Consider the following 18,306-nt stretch of genomic DNA (forward strand, 5'->3'; position numbering starts at 1 on the left):
CTCTGCGCCCTCCCCAAGGGGCGGACCCGGTGCTGCCCGGCCCTGCCCGTCCCTCCCCGCCCCGCCATGGCGGCCCCGCGCCGCGCCTGGCTCGTGTTCGGCTTCAGCGCCGAGGAGGCGGCGGGGGAGCCGTCCCCCGGGCCGGGGCCGCGCCGCCTGGAGTCGGGTCCCGAGGGGATCCGCCGCGTGTGGCCCGCCTGGAGCTACGCCGTGCTGGATACCGGTGAGCGGCCCCCGAGGGCGCCTGGCCCGGGGGTGCTGCCGGGCGCCCGGCTCCCCGCAGCCCCTCCGGGACCCCGGCCTCCCCCCCCCCCAGAGCCCCGCCGGGCGCTGAGCCGCTGCCGCTCCCGCAGGCGCGGGGCTGGAGGTGCGCGGCGCGGGGCTGCGGCGGCGGCTGCCGGCGGGGTGCGCGGAGGCGCTGCCGTCCGAGACACACGTGCTGCTGCTGCGGGAGGCGGCGGCTGAGGCCTGGCCCCGGGCGGCGGCGCTGCGGGGGGAGCTGCGGGGAGCCCCCGCCTGGCGCCGGGCCCTACCGCCGGAGCCCCGCCGCCCCCCGCTGCCGCTGCTGCCCGGCGGCTTTGCGGCGCCCCGGCCTCCCTTCTTCACCGAGCTGCCCGCCGTGCCGCCGCTCCGGGCCCTGGCCCTGGGCCACGAGCACGTCCTGGCGCTCGGGGCCGCCGGCGAGATCTACGGCTGGGGCGGCGGCAGGTGAGCGGCGGGGCCGGGCAGCACCGGGCTCGGCGGGGGGCGCTGGGGTCAGGGGTGCAGGGGGGCGCCGGTGGCCGGGATGCAGGTGAGAGGATGCTGGGGTGGTGGGGGGGGGGTGCCCTCAGCTGTTAGCACGCAGGGTTGAGGCAGAGCCGGTTTGGGGCTCTGGTGTCGCGCAGTTATTCAGCACGCTAAAATGGTAAAGCACTGCGTGGTCAGCAAGCCGAGTGACCAGCACACACCCGTCAGCGCTTCAAGGCCTGTTCGTCATGCTGCTGCACATAAATACTGTGCTACAATTGACTCTGGAGTCTTGGTTCTTGATTATGTGCAACTGACACTGAGCAACAGCCCTGTGAGCTGCCCCCTGCCCTCCTGTGCTGCTCGGGATCGGGGCAGAGGCTGTCCCATTACCTTCCCTCACTGCCCCACGTTAGGGCTGGCAGTGGGGAAGCGCCTGGGGATGCAGCTGGGACAGAGGCATTGGGTGGCATTCCCAGGCTGTGCCTTCAGGCCTCAGGTGCAGTGGGGAACCAGCGGGTTGTCCTCAGTACTTTTCCTTGTTGGTACTGTTTTTGCTACTTGTACCCAAATTTGGTGTTTCCCATGCTATTGCCCGGGCAGTCTCGGCCTGGTGTGTTGTTGCTGATGCTGTAACATCACCCCAGCCTTACAGGACTCTCTGAAAGTCCCTGTGGGCACTGGTCTCACCCTGACTGTGCAGGGGTATACCACAGGCAGCACCTGGGTCTGTCCCCGGGGTCTGTCCCCAAGCTGAGTCCAACCACACGGGTGGCCCTGGGGTCACGCTGCCAGCCCCATGCTTGCTGCCGTGCGCCCCCAGCCCTGAGCAGACGTTACCAGCACGGCTGCGGGGTCTGGGTGTCAGGGTACGATCTGCCCTTACCAAGTTAATTGCCAAGTACAGATTGTTATAAGGTAGAAGGGATAATTGAGTGATCTCCTTGCTGCTTATGTGAAGCAAAGCCAATTAAGATTATTTTTAATAGCAGAGCTGGGCAAACTATAGTGTCTTCCTCCCTTGGTATTTCTGATCTGCTCGGGTGCATTTTCTTTCCCATCCTCAGTTCATTGGTGTTTGGGGGCTGTCGTCATGGACAGCTGGTCGTCATAGCAAACATAGAATTAAATCAGCTGTTGTTACATTTACAGATATTACCATTGGTCTTTCCTTCTTTCTTTACCTTTAAAGGAAAGGTTTACACACCTCACGTACTGTTGTGTATTTCAGGATTAGCTTTTTGCAGAAACTAAATGCCAGGGTTAGGCTTTGGTTACTAGAAAAATATGAGAAGCCTCTCGTACTACTTTGTGCCTCTTCCTTCAGTGTTACAGCTATGCTGAATAAGGCCACAGTTGTTAGTCACTGGGCCCTCCAGCCTTCAGGGACGCTTGCTTAAAGCAGCCCTCAGCTCTCCAGCAGTGCCCCCCCTCCTTTCCCTGCTGGTGCAAACCCTGCTGCGCCAGCCTCTGCTGGGCACCTGCAGCCTTGCAGGTAAAGTAAGTTCCTGAAATGCAAATCAGCTCAGGCATAAATGATAGGATCAGGGGCCTAACGCGTAAACACGTTCATTATATTAAGGTTGTGCCATGCGTCATACCCTTGCACGTAATTATTGCACCATGCAGCCCCAGCCTGAGCTGCGTACCACCAGCAGCCGCACCACGCTGCGCCCCAGCCTCCCAGCGCCTTCGCTGCCTGCCGCAGCCCTCGTGCTGCCGCACAGCCGGGGGGCGGCAGGAGGCCAGGGGGTATTGGGACCGTGAGCACCGGGTGCAGGAGGTGCCCGTCCGTCTGTCCATGTACATCTCCCCACAGGCATGGGCAGCTCGGCCACGGGGGCCTGGAGTCGGAGCAGCAGCCGCGGCTGGTGGAGGCCCTGGCCGGTGTGCCCATGCGGGCGGTGGCGGCGGGCGGGTGGCACTCGGCCAGCATTAGCGGTGAGGGGCAGGGGGTGGTGGTGCTGGCAGTGCAGGGCCAGCTGCCCCATGTCGTCCCGGGCAAGGCCGGTGCTGGTGCCCTCAAGCACCCGGTCGCTGCTGCAGGGGCGCAGGGTCCGAGCTGTGCCCTGACCGGGGCTGCCCTGTGTGTCCTCTGCAGAGGGGGGGGACCTCTACATGTGGGGCTGGAACGAGTCGGGCCAGCTGGCGCTGCCCTCCAAAGCAGTGGTAGAAGAGCAGGAGCAGGATGAGGATGCAGGCGCAGGTGAGGATGCTGCTGGGTGCAGCGATGCCGTGCCCGACCCATGGGATGGCACAGCCAGGGCTGAGCACTGCTGTTCTCAGGGGCTGTGGCGCCGCCGCCCCCCCAGGAGCAGCCGGGCGCCGCGTTCATTTCCATCCAGGCGTTCCCAGCCCTGCTGGACCTGCCCCAGGATGTGGAGGTTGGTGCCATCAGCTGCGGGTCCCGGCACACGGCTGCAGTCACACGTGAGTGCCCGGCGGGCGGTGGGGGGCTGGCAGCCCCTGTGCCGGGGGAGATGCCGGCTGATGGGCGCTGTCCTGGTTGCAGGAGACGGGGAGCTCTACACCTGGGGCTGGGGTAAGCGAGGCTTTTGCTCCGTGCTGGCATAGCTTGTCCTGGTGGTTGTTTTGCTGCTTTGTTTGCTGGCTGTTAATGGTTTATTTGGAGTGCTCCCCCTTTCATTCCTGCCCAGGGGATGAAATCCCTCCTGCAGGCAGGGCCGGAGCCCTGTCACTCTGCTGTGTCTGCAGGTAAATACGGGCAGCTGGGCCATGGGGACCGCACCAGCTCTGACCGGCCCCGGCGCGTGGAGCACCTGGTGGCAGAGGGGCTGCGGGCCCAGGAGGTGGTGTGCGGGCCCTGGAACACCTACGTGTGCGTCCTGGAGCAGTGAGGCCATCCCACAACCATTGCTGTGGGCATGGAGCAAAGGGAGACACAGGAAAGCTCCGCTCCTGCCCCCAGAGCAGCCCTCGGCCCTTGGAGGTCAGGCAGAGGCTGGGCAGACACCACAGGGGGGATTCCCCCACCGGCACCCCAGCTCAGGCCCAGGAGCTATGCTGCTGCCTCAGGCAGCTGGGGCTGCGGTTGCACTAGTGATGAAGACAGAGCAGGACTACATGGATTTATTAAATCTCCTCTTTTTGTAACAGCTGCGGTAGTGCTTTATGTTGCATACAGATAGATACAGGTTCCCAGCTGCTCCAGCCCCTATGGGCCCAGGCAGGGTTTGAAGGAAGAAAACAGGGGCTGAACCCTCTCCCCCTCACAGCCTCTACGGTCACACCCGAGGAGCCTTTGGTCACCCCCACAAACACACAAACAGCAGGGGCTATATACAACGTGTATGCATTATTCCCATAAACAGTATATACAGAGTTACAGAGCAAGGGAACAGAACCTGGGGAATAAATAACAGCAAGTGGGGGAGTGTAGTGATAACAAGGTGCAAATTAGTTCTGATCAGGGACAGATGCGTACACACAGAGCTTCATTAACAAAAGGTGCAAATGGGCCCCCACCAGCATGTCCTACCACCAAAGCATGCGCTGTTCTCCCCTGAGCAGGGGGCGAGAAACGGCAGGCAGGCGCTGGGGTGCACGTGCGGGGGGACAGGCAGCCCCTCACCGGGGGCTCAGGGATGAGCAGAGGACAGGGGAATTGGCCACCTGAGCTCTCTGGGGGGCAGCTGCAGTCCCCTGCATGGGGGGGGGGCGGGGAGACCCTTAGCCACAAGCCCAGGCTGCAGCAGCAGCATGAGCCCAGTCCTCTGGGGCCCAGGGAGGCTGCTTAGAGGAGCCTCAGCTAAAGCAAGCCCTAGCTAAAGCATGCCTGCTGTGCTGTTAAGGAAGAGCCTGGTAGATAATGCCTACAGCAATATGGAAAGTTTAAAAACAAACAAAAAAAAAAGCCTTTGGTAAGAGGCACCAAGGCCAGCTCTCTGCACTAGGTCCTGTCTGTCCCACAGCACACTCAGCAAGGCAGAGCCCTGCCACCTCACACCACTGCCCAGCCAGGCTCCCGCAGAAGCCACCACCCGCTGCTATGCTACCCCAAGTTTGTTCTCAATCTTTAATCACAAATAGTCACAAGAATTCCCCAAATAAAAGCAAAATGTTAAAAGTGTCCTTTTCCTTCCCCTGCCCCCACAGGCAGGAACGCCCCCACCCGCAGAGGCGGGCTGGCCAGACTAATGCTGGGACCTAGCTAAAAGCCAGCCCTAGGGCACGGCCTGCTCCAGGCTGGGCGCAGCGGGAGCTGCGGAAGCGCTCCCCCAGAACAGGAACTCACTACGACTCCGCAGGGCCAGAGCCTGGGGCAGCGCCTCAGCAGTAGGCGTTGGTGGTGGTGGAGTTCAGGACGCGGGAGCTGGTGTCACACCTGGAAGCCTTTGAAAGTTCGCGCTGTGGACACAAGAAGCAGGAGATGGGGGGTGAGGGGCTGCAGAAGAAGCTGTGCTGGGGGCCGCAGGCGGTGCTGGTGCTCTGGGGCAGCGGCTTCAGGCCAGCAAGGAGGGCAGGCCACGCCGCGACGTGCTGGCTGTGGGGCAGGCACAGCAGCCAACACCCCCCTTGCTTCAGGAGAGGGCAGCAAAGCACTTGCTCTCAGTAGCCGGGAAAGATCCCCGAGGCTCCCAGGAGCAAGAGTACCTGCTGCCCCAACAGCCCTTGGCCGGGAACCCCAATCCCTCCCTCCTGCAGCTGGCAGCTCGCCGCCTGTCCTGGGAAGCACTTCCAGATGGGCAGGAGAGCGAGCGAGCAGGCTGGCCCACGGGCTGCAGGGAAGGAGCAGAGGCAGGGTGCAAGCATGGGAACAGCGTGTGCAAGAGCTGCAGGAAGGGAACACTGCCGAGCACAGCGGGACCAGCAGCCAGCACCCTCCCTCCCCGCAGGCTGCCACAAGCACAGGATTGGGGCCTGATGCCAGGGAAGCCCCGGCGCTGGCTCTGCTGCCAGCAGGAAGGGATGCTCCTGGCTGCAGCATCAGGAGAGGTTAAAGCCTGGGCTCGGGGAGGTCTAAGGGAAGAGCAGAGGCCTCCAGCCAGCAAAGCTCTGTCCACCAGCAGAGACCGACCCCCCTGCAGCCAAACTCCCCTGGGGAGCTCCCTGACTCCACTCCCCCAGCACACCTCAGGCCAGCATGCAGTGGGACAAGGCGGGGTCCCTCGGGAGGCTGAGCTCAGGGGGCACAGCAAGCCGAGTCCAGTGCGAGCATGCAGGGGCTGAGGCCACGCAGGCAGCGGGAAAAGGATCCCAGGGGCAAGCAGGACCCTCCCGCCTTTCTCCCAACAACCAGGTTAGGACAGTGACAGAGCGCTGCTGCTGCCAGCTGCCCGGGCCCTGTGCTGCCTAGGAAACTGCAAACCCCGGGGCTCAGTACTTTGCTCAAGCAGCTGGGAACAGGCCCAGCTCCAGAGAGCAGCTCCTAGCAGGGCTGTGCCAGGAGACCACAGGCAGGGCTTGGCTCCTGCAGGGGGTCGGGGGCTGCCCTGGGCAGCAGAACTCCTCTCGTTTCCATCTGTTCCCCACGGGGCTGCTCGGGGCCACGCGAGACGCGGGCGGTGCTTGGCCTCAGCGCCCAGACCTCGGCGTTAGGTTCGTGCCGTGCAGCCACCACTCGGTGCCGTGGGTGCTGGCAGGAGCAGGCGCTCTGCGCAGGGCGCCCGCGGGGCTGCGCGCGGCGGGGGCCTGGGGGTGCTGTGGGAGGGGGCGCAGGCCCCCCGCGCGGCCCGGGGGGAGGCGGGTTTAGAAGAGGTGAATTACCGCAAACTCAGAATAGGTGCTGGCAACAGAATTAACGCTGTAGTTACGCTGGGCAGGGGCTGTGGGGGTGCACCCACCGCTCAGGGTGGTTCCGTTCAGCTGCGACACGTTCTCCTTGTTCCGCTCCCTGTGTCCGGGCCGGGGGGGCTTCACAGCCACACGGCTGGGGGTCCGAGCCTGAGCAAGCTGCAGGAAGGGACGACAGGCAGACAGGAGGCATGAACTGAGGGGAGCTAGGAAGCCTGTGCTAGCCTTGCTGCTCTGCAGTACCAGAGGAACTCCAGCCTCCAGGAACCTTTCGTGGTCTGGGGCTCAATTCTGACCCAGGACACACAGGTCAGGTAATGAAGACCCCCCCCCCCCTCCAAGCTTCAGGCTTGGCCCAGACACCCCCCAGAAATCTGAGCTGGAGGAGTTCTCCTGAATGCTGCCCACCCTCCTTTCCCCCCAGGCTGTGCTGGTCCCACAGACATCCCACCAGCCGTGCAGCTGCCCAGCAGGGCAGGCTGGGACCAGAGAGCAGCCTTTATGCCCCCGGAGCTTGGCAGGGGAGGCAGGTGAAATAGCACAGCAAGGCAGGGCTCCTGAGCCCCCCCTGCGGGCAGGAACGCCCCAGAAGGGCCCTCACCTTCCCTCCAGAGGGCGGCAGCCGAGATGTCGGTGAGTGGAAGAGAGTTGCCCCGAAGGCCGAACGAACAGTGCTGTTGGGGGTGGCGCTGGAGATGGAAGTGCCATTGAGCTGGGGGAAAGCAGAGCACAAGGTGCATGGGGAGGAAGCCGGGGCTGTGCCAAACCAGGAAAACCACTATGGAAACACCAGCTGCACGGGGCCCGCCAGCTCCAGGGCACCACAAGTCCCACTGTCCCCAAGGAGAACAGAGGTGCCTGCAGCCTGGCCCCCATTCCTGGTTCCCTTACACTGCTGCAATACCCCTGAGCCCTTCTGGCACCTTTGTGAGACTGAACCCAGAGGTGGGGCTCTAAGCACCAAGTGCTCCGAGCACTACGTAGTGCCAGCACTCAAGTCCTGGCAGGGTCCCAGCCAAGCACTCTGCCCGGCATGGACAGTTTACCTTCCTTACTTTGCCAGGCGTGTGTGGGGCGAGCACTCGACGCTTGATGGGTGTCCGTGGGGTGCTCCCATACATCATCTCTGCCTCAATCTGGCGGCTTTTCTTCAGGTGCTGCGTGAGAGATCTGCGCTCACCAACCCGAGCAGAGGAGCAGAGGAGCAGCGGGGAGCTGCTCCTCGCCCCCCTAGGGAGCTGCCAGCAGCAGAAGGGGAGCCCAGGGCTGGGGCAGTTCTCCCCCCTGAGGAGGACTGGGCTGCCAACAGCCTGGTGCCAGAAGAAGCTCCTCAAGGCCAGGAGAGGACATTCGGCTCCGCACTCACCCGCTCCTGTTTCTCCTTCTCTTTCTCCATGCGGTACAGCTGCCACTGCTCCGTCACGTACTCCATGAATTGCTGCCCCTTCACCAGGAAAGCATCCTCATGCTCCTGCTCCCAGGCCTGGACCCTGCTCTCCAGCTCCTCCTGCAGCTGATGAGGACACAAGGGCCATGTAGGGAGGCTGCCCTCCAAGATACTCCTTGCTGGCTCTAAGCGCTCTGCTTCTCCTTGGTCACTGCTACGTGCATCTATCCAGAACTACAGCTTTTTCTCCTCCTCCAGGTCTGAACTTACCTTGGAAAGTATCTTCTGCAGCTTTGCTCTCTGCTTCTCTTCTCTCAGCAGGCTCCCCCCACGGTTGGCAAAGCGGTTGGGGTCAGTTGTTTTCCTCTAGCATAGAAAAAGGAGGTAGGGAGAGAAGCAGACAGAGCCCAGGCTCACTGCCCGGCCATCCCTGCAGCGCAGCCCTGCACAGCAAGCTCTTCACCACAAGTCATCCTGGTGCTCTAGACACAGCACCCCATCCCCTCACCAACCTGCTAGGGTTCCCCCTCTGCCTCCCTGGTCTCTCAAGGACACTGCACACCAGAGCAGAGGCCTACAGGGACCAGAGACCCAGCACTGCCTGAGCAATACCTCTAGCTCCAGGAACAGCTTCCAGTTCTCCTCCCATTTCTGGACAGCTTCAAACAGCTCCTTGTGTGTTTCGTAGTAGTTTTTCACCTTCCCCACCTCAGCATCGTGGAGCTGGAGCAGGGTCTCTGTATAGTCATCTGGAGAGATACAACAGCCTGTCCAGGAGGCAGCCAGGGTCCCTGGCACCACATCCAGCAGTGCTTCTCTGCAGCTGGTCTGCTGGCAGACAGCCTGCAGCTCCGCCGGGGGACTCAGAGGGCCAGCACCCACCATCATAATAGGGGCTGAAAGCTTCTCTCTGCTCCTGGCTGTAGAAGCATTTATCCCAGTACTCGGCCAGCTCTACCCGGATTGCCTGGATCACAGACTTCATGTTCTGCAGCTTCAGTTCCTCCAGACGGTCCACTTCTAACTGCAGCTGCCAATGAGATCAGAGCAGACTCAGAAGGCAGCAAAAGCAGAGACGAATTTGTGTTCTGTGTAAGCTGACTTCTAACAAGCCAGTCACCAGCACCAGCTCCCAGCTCCTCCACCTGTGAAGGCACTCTTTGGCCTGCTCACAGCACACCGACTGCTGGAAGCTGCTCCTGCACTCCGACTGAGCAAACCAGCGTGCGACCCAGAGCTGCTGCTCCCCACCCTCCCCGCTCCGAAGACAGCAGGACAGTCCTTACAGCTTTCCTGGTTTTGGCTCTGGATCCAGTCATGTGCACTGCAAAGGACTCTCTCTCCTCCACAGGCACCTGCAGCCTTTCCCAAAGCGCAGCGATTCTGGATCGCAGCTCCACGCACACGGCTTCGTTCAGGGACCGCCGGGCTTCCAGCTGCAAGGGGGAGAGCGGGGTGAGCACCAGAACGGCCTGATGCTAACGCAAGTAGGCTGTTTGCTCTGCTGCAGGTAGCAGAACAGCCCATTCATCCTCCCTCATCTCCACGCAAGAGCTCCTAACGGGAGGTTCTAACACGGTTACTAGACACAGAGCAGCCACGCTTTACATCACGCTGCCAGCTGCTGCCAGGCTGCCTCCACGGCCCCATGGATCCCAGCAACGCTGCCTCCGCGTGCCCACGTACCTGCTGCAGCAGGTTCTGCAGGGCAGCAATGTTGTCTGTGGACAAGCAGAAGGCTTCCTCATCCTCACACACCACATCCCGCTCAAAGCTCGTGTCCGGAGTGTGGTCCAGCTCCTCCATGCAGAGGATGACTTGCCGCTTGATACTGACAAACTCCTCTCGCCTTCGCTCCTGGAGGTGACGAGCCCCGTGAGAAGCCCGCGGGCACCATCCCCACGCCCTCAGGGAGACCTCGCCCGCTCTCCACTCACCTTCTCAGCGCTCAGGGAGGCCAAGTGGCGCCGGTAGCGGTCCAGCTCCTCCAGGCTGGGCACGGCATTGCTGTCAATGCCAAATGGGGACGTGCAGAGGATGTCGCACAGGTCTCGGTCTTGTTCTTGCAGAGCTTTCAGCTCCTGCTTCCTGTCCCTCTTCTGTTTTAGCATCACTTCCACACGGGTGCGTAAATCCTTCTCCATCTGCAGGATGGTGCTTTCCTCCTCTGCCTAGGAGACACCAGAAAGCAACTCTCCTTCACAGTTCTTGTAGACCTGAGTCATACACAGGACTTCTTAAACATATAGCGAGGAACACAGGCCCTAGTTCTAAGCCAAGTTCCCCAGGGAGGTGCAAATGCAGCAGCAACACTCAAAACAAGGCACTACGAGGCAGCTGGCCTCCTCACAGCCATGTCCCAGCACCGGAGCTGCAAGGAGCCACCCGGCCTTTGGCTCCACCGAGCTTTGCAGGGGTTTTAGAGGCGTTTGCCTTGTAAGCTCAGGCCCCTTTAGGACCCCGGCTCAAGCCCAGGCAGCAGAAGCCTCTGGCCCAGAGCAGCCCGCGGGCTGGGCAGCGCGGTGCCTACCTCGAAGGGGTCCAGGTGCAGCTCCCGGCAGAGGGAGTCCAGCTCCTTGCGGCACAGGGCGATGCTCTTCAGGAGCCGCTCCTTCAGGCTCTCCTCCTCCGCCACCATCATGTCCAGCAGGCTCTGCGTGCGGCACAGGCGCCGTGAGAGGCGGGCACCGGGGGGGCACCGGGCAGCACCGGGCAGCGACGTGCCCGGGGTGCGGGCTCTCACCTTGATGTGCTTCTTGACGACGTCGGTGCGCTCGAGGCGCTGCTCCTCGGAGATGCCGATCTCCTCCCAGATGTCCCGCAGCGCCGCCAGCGCGCGGTTCAGGCACGACACGGCCTCGGCCGCCAGCACCTCGCTGCGGGCACCGCACCGGCACCGCGCCCCGCCGGGCATCAGCGGCTGCGGCCGGGCACCGGCACCACGGCACCGACCCGGCACCCCTACTGCTCCCCGGTCCCGTCCCGGTCCCGGTCGCCCCCACCGCCACCCTCCGGTCCCGGTGCCGCCGTCCCCGGTCCCAGCCCGCTCCGGTCCCGCCGCACCCCTCGGTCCCGGTCTCGGACCCGGTCCCTCCCCTGCCGCCCCCAGTCCGATCCCCCCACCCTAGTGCCGGTGCCCCCGGGCCGGTCCCCCCTAGTCCCCCCACTCGTGCCGGTGCCCCCCGCCCCGCCGCCCCCGGTCCCCCACCTCTTCCTCATGGCTGCTCCCCGCGCCGCCGCCCGCCCGTGCCGGATTCAAACTGCCGTCCCGGCGGCGCTGATTGGCTGCCGCACCGCGACCGCGTCACGCCGGGCCCCGCCCTCAACCGCCGCCCGGGCCCGCCCCAAGCCGGCCGCCGGCCAATGGCGGCGAGAAGCCGCCGCGGCTGCCGCCCAATCGCAAGCGAGATCGGCTCCGGCGGCTCTCGCGGGACGCCGCTCCCCGGGGGCTCTACGGCCACCACGTGACCCCAACCGGCGGCGCTCGGTGCGCACGCGCCCCGCGGCCCTCCCGGCTCCGGGCGGCGCCCGAGCGTCACCGCGCATGCGCCCGCGCGGAGGCAGCAGGAGGCGGGGGGGAGGGGCGGGCACGGACGCGGTTTATTGAGGGGGGGGGAGGAGGGGGGCGGCGTCACGCGCGGGTCTCCGCCATGGCCTCCATGAGGCGGCCGCTGCTGGTCACGGCCGTGGTGAGGAAGATGAAGCGGCACCCTGCGGGGACACGGCGGCACCGGGCTCAGTCCCGGCCCCGTGCCCCGGCCCCGTTCCCCCGGTGCCCCCCCCGTACCTCTCTCCCGGCCCAGGAAGCGCAGCGCCGCCATCTCGGAGCAGGTGCAGCCGCCCAGGAACACGGCCAGCACGGTGCGCTGCGAGTCCCGGCCCGGGCTGGCCTCGGCGGCGCCTGCAAGGCACGGAGGGAGCGCGGTGCCGGTCCCCCGCCCCCCTGCCCCGCCGCCCCCCTCCCGCACTACCTGCCTCCGAGAACTCGGTGCCGTTGAGCAGCCGCAGCACCTCCTCCAGGCCCTGCCAGCCCCGCCGCTCCAGCACCTGCCGGCGGGGAGCGGGCTCAGGGGGTGCCGTGAGCGGGCGCGGCCCCGAGGGGCAGCGGGGGTGCCGTCGGGGGCGCGGTGCCTTCCCGCCCGGCCCCGGGCCCACCTGCTCGATGATCTTGCAGCTCAGCGGGGTGTAGGCTCCGCTGAAGACGTAGGCCATGTCCCGAGGCATTTTCAGGTCGTACTCGCCGTCCAGCCGGGGGATCTGCAGAGGGTGGTCGCTGCATCACGCCCCGCACCAGGCACGGCCCTGCCCTTGCAGCAGGGCTGCAGCAGGCGAGGCGAGCCGGGCACCCAGCAGCAGCCCCGCTCCCGTGCAGCCAGCGGTGCGGAGCTCTGGGGCCAGGCCAGGGCACAGGCTGGCCGCAGCTCTCCGGCCAGCAGCGGGCAGAGCAGCAGCCCAGCAGCCCCCCGAGGATGTACCAAGCCCAGCTTCTTGCTTATGGCTCGAAAATTGCTCTTCCTGGCCAAGGAATTAAACGCATCTGTGATCTTTCCTGGAAAAGAAGACGCAACCAGTTCAGAGCCCCAGGATGTGTCACAGCAGCTGCCAGCTGGGGCCTGGCAGCTGTGCAGGCACCAGGCTCCAGCAGAGAAGGGGCAGCAGAGCCAGCACCAGCCCCGGGGCTGCCCCCAGCCTGGCAGCTCCCTGCAGCGGGCTGCCCTGCCCCATGGCTCCCCGCGTTGCCAGCTCTCACCAGCAGCTCGGTCTGTCACCAGCTTGCTGACTCTGCTCTCCACAGCCGTCAGGGTCTCCCCAGCCGCCTGCTCAGTCAGCAGCCCGATGCGCTTGAGGTTGTGGAAGGTCAGCAAGTGCTCGGGCCCGTAGCTCTGGGGAGGAGTCGATGGGATCAGCACGGAGCCCCGGCTGCCAGCACATGCATGGCAGCAATGTGCCACCTCCGCAGGGACGGGCAAGAGCCCCGGGAGGCCGCATAGGGCACCCTGTAGGGCAGGCAGAGCCCATGGCTCACAGCAACCCCTGCAGCCAGCCGGCACATCCCCGGGGAGTGCCGCAGCGTGGTGCCCATGGTGAGCAGCAGGCAGGCAGGGGTGCCCCGTCCTGTGCTCACCCTGCGACGGGCCCCCAGGCAGGCTCACCTGCAGGTACTGGGTCTTCAGGGAGCGGTAGTCTTTGGGGTTGAGACCTGTGGGGACGCTGCCGTGAGCTGAGCCCAGGCTCATGGCACTGCCCCTGCCTGGCGCTGCCAGCCCCCTCACCGTTCTCCGTGATGGACAGCAGGCACATGAGGCGCAGGCTCTCGATGGGGGACACCTACGCGGGAGCAGGCGGTGAGCGGGCTGCCAGCCCCTGTGTGTCCCCGGGCACGGCCTGCCCCACAGCACAGCACGGCTCTCACCTGCCGGTCGATGTGCTCCTCGATGAAGCTGGTGCTCTCTCGGATGTCGAAACCCTCCAGCAGAGCTGTGGCGGGGGCAGAGGCAGAGTCACTTCACCCATTGCCGGGGCTCTCACCAGCTAGCTGAGGTAGTCTCAGCTCAGCCTCCCTACCTGAACCCCATGGGGAGGGGAAGGCTTGTGAGGCTGGGCCGCCTGCCCGGCCACATGTCAGCCCTGCAAGGATGTGGCTTGTCCCTGCTTAAGGCCTCAAAACCCACCCCAACACTAACAGTCTGTAAGGGGCAGCCAGGCTGTGAGAGCCCAGACGTGGGGCAATGAGGCTGGGGGAGCCAGGGGGTGACAAACATGGAACCATGCTCACAGTGCTCAGCCTTGATCATCTCCTGGAAGTCCTGCTTGGTTTTCTTTTTCATGATGGACTCGCAGGCACCAATATCTGCACAGCCAAGAGTTTTCCACTTTGGAGGTGTAACGGGCTCCGCATACAGCTCGTCCCCCGAGCCCCACTGTAGGCTTCCACATGCACCAACGGCCCCTGCTGCCTGCCCGCTGCTCAGACCCTCTGCCCCTCCCGCGGGCTGGCAGCGCCGTGCAAACCCCCCCGCTGCCCCCGCCCCGGCACCTACGCAGGCTCAGCAGACGATGCTCTTGTTTTAGTCCCTTCAGTTCCTGGGAGACAAAGTTCTTCATCTGCTTGATGTCCATGCCACGGCGCCGCTGCAGAGGAAGAGCATCGGGGCAGTGAGGCGGCTGCGGAGGGAGGCACCGCGGGTGCCCGGTCGGTACTCACGTCGTACTGTGCCTGCAGGTTGCGCGACTTTTGGCTCAGGAAGCCAAACACGCTGGAGAAGTGCTCGTTCCGTATCTGGCTGAAGACCTGCAGAGAGCAGCGCAGCTTCTGTCTCCACACCCGGCCTGTCACAACCTGCACCCCCAGGCCCAGTGGCTCCTGGCCATTCCCTGCTCAGCCCCCGCCTGGTGCCCCACAGAGCGCCGCCGTGTCCCAGGACTGCCACGGCACGTGGGCAGGACTCACTTTATCCTGGGCATTGAGCAGCACCTTAATGCTCTTGTCAGAGGAGGTGACTTCTGGCCCAAAATCCACACTGCCTGCAGAGAAGGATGAAGAGTAATGGGATCACAGACTGGATCCCAATAATAGGATGGCCCCACGTCAGCCCACCGCTGCCCTGCGACCTACCGCACTTGATGCGGAAGGTGTCGTCCACCAGCCCCTCGTACACCATCTGGGAGCACAGCGCCGTGACATAGTCCGTGTCTGCAACGAGAACCGGCCGCTGCCCGGGCTGCCTGCTGCCCCGCATGCCCCAAACCGCCCCCCTGCCAGGCCCTGGCCCCGCCGCTCCTCGCTCCACCCTGACGCAGCCCCCACCTCTGTCCATGAGGAAGATGTTCCCGATCTCCGGATTCCTGCCCTGGCTGTCGCCCTCGCTCTCCTCCTCCAGGTCCCGCCACAGCTCATAGCACATCTGCAAGGGGAAAAGCGCGCCAGTGCCTGTGGCAGAGCCGCTCCCTGCTCCTGCTGAGGTCCGCAGCGGGCAGCAGGGGCTGGTGCCAACGCAGCCCCCCTGGGGCGCACAGTGGGCACCTCCGGCCGGGGCGGCGTGAGCCCTGCGGCTGCACCCACCTTGGCGCACCTCCCGATCCCATAGGCCCTGCTGAACGGCCCGTACAGGGAGTTCAGCAGCTGCAGGGCTCGAGCAACCGAGTTCATCCAGCGGTGATCTCCCTCCTGCAGGGAGCACAGGAGCATTGGGGAGCGGCTCTGGGCAGGCCGGGTTGGAAATGCCTGCGTGCACTGGGAGCCGGGCTGGGGCTGGGGGAGCCGTGGGCTCGGTCCCGCTCCACACACACGGGAACACGCCAGGTGCCCAGAGCCACCCAGGGAGGACTGGAGGGGCCAGGGCAGGGGAGCTGTGTGCGGAGAAGTGGAGGCACCGCAGCCCATCTGAGCAGCTCCCCAGGCAAAATCCACCCCAGGACAGCAGAGTCCTGCAGCGAGGGGCTGAGAGGACTGAGCAGGACATCACGCATCAACTCCCCGAACAAAGCTTTTGTCCTGGGCCCAACAGGTGAGCGCGGGAAGGCTGCCATCCTGCAGGGCGGCATCCCGGCAGGATTGTCCTACTGACCAAGAAGTAGTCGCGAAAGAACTCAGGCAGCTCCATGCTGATGATGTCTTCATCCAGGGGGAGCAGGTAGAAGGACCACTCATCGCAGGTGACATCTGAGTGCGGGACAGGGAAAGGCAACAGTCACCCAGCCAGGCTCCAGGCCCCGCCAGCCTGGGATGCCCGCACTGGGGTTCCCCTGGGGTGCTGCAGTGTCAGAGCTGCCACCAACCAGCCCTCGGGGCAGGGGGCAGCAGGCACCACGGTCCCACTCACCGCCATAGACGCCCTCTTCCTCCAGCACCATCTCACAGGCATAGAACTGCAAGACAGGAGGAAACCAAAGGGCTGGACAGGCACAGAGCAGTGGGGTGCTGGCAGAAGCAGCAGCCACTGACCTTCTGGGGGCTGAAGATGATCTTGTACTTGCGGCTCCGGCCTGACATCTTGTCAGCGTTGACAATATCTGCAGACAGAACACTTGCAGCCCCCACGGACAGAGACTGCCCACCACCCCGAACGGGCACAATCCCCTTGTAGGATAAGCTCTGGGGTCCTGCTCCTCACTGGACCCGAAGTACCTCAGGCAGAAAGCAAAACCCTGGGAGCGGGGCCAGCTGACGGCCCAGGAAGGCCAGCCTGCGGGCTGGAAGGACCTGCTGGAGCTCGCCTGGTACTGGCGGTGCACAGCACCGACTGCAGCCTGCACAGCGTGGGACGCGCCACGCGCCCCTCGTCATCGCTGCTGACCTTCCTGGGGGGGGGGGCACGCGGCAGCCACCAGCCTCAGCACGGGGCAGAGGCGACACCGCTGCCAGCAGGTGACCGATGGCTGCCCACACTCACCGGCGATGTACTTCATCGTCTTCACCCGCGGCCGGACGAGGAAGCAGAGCCTGCGACCAGAGCGACAGGGGCTGAGAGCTGCGGGTGCATGGCCGTGCCTGCCCCGGCACCGTTCCCCGCGGCAACTCCGTGCTGAGGCCCGACCGGGCCCGGGGAGCCAAATCCCGAGCTGGTGAGTGGATGAGGCACCCACCCCCCCTCCGCCTCTCACTGCCGCTCTGCCCGGGGCAGGGGCCGCGCCTGGGGCCAGACTCACTGGTCGCTGGTGCTGAGGGCAGGCCGGCTCTCCACCTTGTACAGCTTGTCCACCTCGTGCTGCTGCGGGGCGAGGCGCGGGGCTGTCAGCGGGGAGCACCAGCACCACTGGGCCCGGCCGCCCTCCCTGCGGTACCTTCAGGATGGAGACGTTGGCGATGCGGTCCAGGGGGCTCATCAGGTCGGCCTCAATGAACAGGTCCTTCCTCCCAGGGAGCTGCGGGATGGCAGGGCGCTGGGTGGGCGCTGCCCGGGGCTGCACCGGGTCCTGGCCTCGGCCCTGCCCGCTGGGATGGTGCTGTGCCCCCGGTCCCAGTCCCACTGCCCACTGGTCCCGGTCCCTGTCCCGGTCCCGCTGCCGTCCTCCGGTCCCAGTGCCAGCACTGCTGCCCCCTGCCGGCCCCGGCCCCGATCCTGCCGCCACCCCCTGGTCCTGGTCCCGGTGCCAGCCCCGCTGCCCCCCGCCCCTGCCGGACCTGCTCCAGCAGGTAGATGAGCTGGTCCCGCGCCAGGCGCTTCAGGATGCCGAAGTCGGGCGGCTCGGGCACGTCGCGGCGAGCGGCCGAGGCCATGGCGGGGCCGGCGCCAGCCCCGGAACGGCCCCCCCCGCCCGGTCCTCCCCGCCCGGACCCGCCGCGGCGGAAGCGGCTCTCGGCACGGCGCAGGAGGCGGAGGCGGGGCGGGTCCGAGCCGTTTATCGCCGCCCCGTTTCAGGGCTCCGCCGGGCCGCGCTCCCCAGCAGCCGCCGCAGCGCCGCCCCCAGCGGCGGGCACGTCCCCGGCAGCAGTCAGTCCTGCGCGCTGCTCCGACCCGGCACCGGATCCGCCGCTTCCGCCGGCCCGGCCCGGCACCGACCCCGGGTACCGAGCCGGTAGCGGTGCCGGTAGCGGTGCCGGTGCCGGTACCGGGCCGTGCCGCTCAGGTTGTGCAGCTCGTGGGCCAGCCGCACCAGCCGGGCTCGGGGCAGCGCCGTGCCGGCCCTCAGCTCCTGCCCCCCGGCCCCGCACCGCGCCGCCAGCTCGGGCAGCGCCGTGGCCGCGTCCCCCTCCGTGGAGCTGCCTCCCGCAGCGGCGCCGCCTCGGAGCCCATGCCCGGGGTGGCGGGCGGCGCCGGGAAGTACGAACACAGAGACAGCGGGCGGAGCCGGCCCCGTTCAACTGTTTATTGCGAGCCGGGGCCCCAGGCCCGGGGCAGCCGGTACAGCAGCGAGCCGTCGGGGGCGCGCACCTCCAGGCCGCCGTGCGGAGCCGGGCCCGGTGGCGGCGGGGCGGTGGCGGCGCGCAGCACCCGGGCGTCCTGGCGCAGGCGGCGGCGCGGCGGGGGGCAGCCCCGGCTCCGCAGCACCCGGCGCACCACGTCGGGGCTGACACCGAATCCCCCGGCCAGGCGCTCCAGCGGCCACTCCTCGGGCAGCTCCCGCCGCAGGAACCTGAAGGCACGGGCACGGTCACCGGCATCCGCCCCCCCCCCCCCGCCCCGCCCCGCCCGGCCCCGGTCCCGGCGCTCACCGCATCTGCTCCATGGCCTGCCAGCTCAGCGTGCGCTCGGGGGCGCCGCGCTCCTCGCCCAGCTCCCGCCGCAGCCGCTGCAGCCGCGCCGCTGCCCGCCGCCTCCGCGCCCTGCGGGGAAAGACGTGAGCGGCCCCCCGTGGCCCCGGCCCGGTCCCGGTCCCGGTCCCGCCGCCCCGCACCTCTCGGCCTCCTCCAGCGCCGCGTCCGGCGGCTCCGGGTCCCCGGGCCACGCCACCGCCGCCCGCCGGGGGGCCCCGGCCAGGAGCGTGGCCGCCCG

General features: G+C 66.1%; 4 protein-coding genes across 15 annotated transcripts in view; 1 reads left to right on the top strand and 3 right to left on the bottom strand.

Moving 5' to 3' along the window:
- The first annotated feature begins 41 nt into the window (after positions 1 to 41).
- Positions 42 to 3,845, top strand: RCCD1 (RCC1 domain containing 1). The gene is made up of 7 exons (XM_035312201.1): positions 42 to 223; positions 354 to 708; positions 2,549 to 2,670; positions 2,831 to 2,935; positions 3,016 to 3,159; positions 3,242 to 3,271; positions 3,445 to 3,845. Exons 1-7 carry the CDS (start codon positions 67 to 69, stop codon positions 3,585 to 3,587), a joined length of 1,056 nt encoding a protein of 351 aa, XP_035168092.1. The 5' UTR covers positions 42 to 66; the 3' UTR covers positions 3,588 to 3,845.
- PRC1 (protein regulator of cytokinesis 1) lies at positions 3,819 to 11,223 on the bottom strand. 7 transcript variants are annotated; one of them, XM_035312196.1, is made up of 14 exons: positions 11,079 to 11,223; positions 10,614 to 10,746; positions 10,401 to 10,523; positions 9,808 to 10,041; positions 9,557 to 9,727; positions 9,157 to 9,306; positions 8,753 to 8,900; positions 8,483 to 8,619; positions 8,141 to 8,236; positions 7,850 to 7,996; positions 7,539 to 7,640; positions 7,085 to 7,195; positions 6,457 to 6,642; positions 3,819 to 5,097 (listed from the first exon to the last, which is right to left on the bottom strand). In XM_035312196.1, exons 1-14 carry the CDS (start codon positions 11,087 to 11,089, stop codon positions 5,020 to 5,022), a joined length of 1,827 nt encoding a protein of 608 aa, XP_035168087.1. In that variant the 5' UTR covers positions 11,090 to 11,223; the 3' UTR covers positions 3,819 to 5,019. The 7 variants fall into 7 exon arrangements, with proteins under 7 accessions (XP_035168087.1, XP_035168086.1, XP_035168084.1 ...); XM_035312195.1 differs by having other exon boundaries at positions 6,457 to 6,645; XM_035312193.1 differs by having other exon boundaries at positions 6,457 to 6,645; positions 7,530 to 7,640.
- A 219-nt stretch (positions 11,224 to 11,442) lies between these two features.
- On the bottom strand, positions 11,443 to 17,197 carry VPS33B (VPS33B late endosome and lysosome associated). The gene is made up of 23 exons (XM_035312192.1): positions 16,995 to 17,197; positions 16,655 to 16,735; positions 16,520 to 16,581; positions 16,264 to 16,313; positions 15,816 to 15,883; positions 15,694 to 15,739; positions 15,439 to 15,533; positions 14,934 to 15,038; positions 14,679 to 14,775; positions 14,487 to 14,564; positions 14,322 to 14,395; positions 14,076 to 14,162; positions 13,912 to 14,002; positions 13,647 to 13,721; positions 13,284 to 13,348; positions 13,144 to 13,198; positions 13,024 to 13,070; positions 12,621 to 12,753; positions 12,346 to 12,419; positions 12,026 to 12,127; positions 11,839 to 11,917; positions 11,658 to 11,771; positions 11,443 to 11,581 (listed from the first exon to the last, which is right to left on the bottom strand). The coding sequence occupies exons 1-23, from the start codon at positions 17,088 to 17,090 to the stop codon at positions 11,502 to 11,504; spliced, it is 1,854 nt and encodes a 617-aa protein (XP_035168083.1). The 5' UTR covers positions 17,091 to 17,197; the 3' UTR covers positions 11,443 to 11,501.
- A 469-nt stretch (positions 17,198 to 17,666) lies between these two features.
- The window catches only part of TTLL6 (tubulin tyrosine ligase like 6), a 12,355-nt gene continuing 11,715 nt past the window's right edge, over positions 17,667 to 18,306 (bottom strand). For all 6 annotated transcript variants that reach the window (XM_035312181.1, XM_035312180.1, XM_035312179.1 and 3 more), the window contains 2 exons: positions 18,027 to 18,137; positions 17,667 to 17,947 (listed from right to left, as the gene is read on the bottom strand). In XM_035312181.1, coding sequence (XP_035168072.1) covers positions 18,052 to 18,137 — 86 coding nt within the window. In that variant the 3' untranslated portion in view covers positions 17,667 to 17,947; positions 18,027 to 18,051. The remainder of the gene's footprint in view (positions 17,948 to 18,026; positions 18,138 to 18,306) is intronic.

Source organism: Oxyura jamaicensis (assembly GCF_011077185.1).
Source record: "Oxyura jamaicensis isolate SHBP4307 breed ruddy duck chromosome 10 unlocalized genomic scaffold, BPBGC_Ojam_1.0 oxy10_random_OJ61, whole genome shotgun sequence".
Classification (NCBI taxonomy): domain Eukaryota; kingdom Metazoa; phylum Chordata; class Aves; order Anseriformes; family Anatidae; genus Oxyura; species Oxyura jamaicensis.

What these genes read in the sequence shown, in the direction of transcription:
- RCCD1 (XM_035312201.1), top strand. Translation starts at nt 67, where the DNA reads ATGGCGGCCCCGCGCCGCGCCTGGCTCGTGTTCGGCTTCAGCGCCGAG. An exon ending in CTACGCCGTGCTGGATACCG is followed by an intron (nt 224 to 353) that starts GTGAGCGGCCCC and finishes CCGCTCCCGCAG; the next exon opens with GCGCGGGGCTGGAGGTGCGC. An exon ending in TACGGCTGGGGCGGCGGCAG is followed by an intron (nt 709 to 2,548) that starts GTGAGCGGCGGG and finishes ATCTCCCCACAG; the next exon opens with GCATGGGCAGCTCGGCCACG.
- PRC1 (XM_035312193.1), bottom strand. An exon ending in TCGTCAAGAAGCACATCAAG is followed by an intron (nt 10,524 to 10,613) that starts GTGAGAGCCCGC and finishes TGCCGCACGCAG; the next exon opens with AGCCTGCTGGACATGATGGT. An exon ending in TGCAGAAGATACTTTCCAAG is followed by an intron (nt 7,997 to 8,140) that starts GTAAGTTCAGAC and finishes TGTCCTCATCAG; the next exon opens with CTGCAGGAGGAGCTGGAGAG.
- VPS33B (XM_035312192.1), bottom strand. Translation starts at nt 17,090, where the DNA reads ATGGCCTCGGCCGCTCGCCGCGACGTGCCCGAGCCGCCCGACTTCGGC. An exon ending in GGAAGAGGGCGTCTATGGCG is followed by an intron (nt 15,534 to 15,693) that starts GTGAGTGGGACC and finishes TCCCGCACTCAG; the next exon opens with ATGTCACCTGCGATGAGTGG. An exon ending in ACCTGCAGGCACAGTACGAC is followed by an intron (nt 14,003 to 14,075) that starts GTGAGTACCGAC and finishes CTTCCTCTGCAG; the next exon opens with CGGCGCCGTGGCATGGACAT.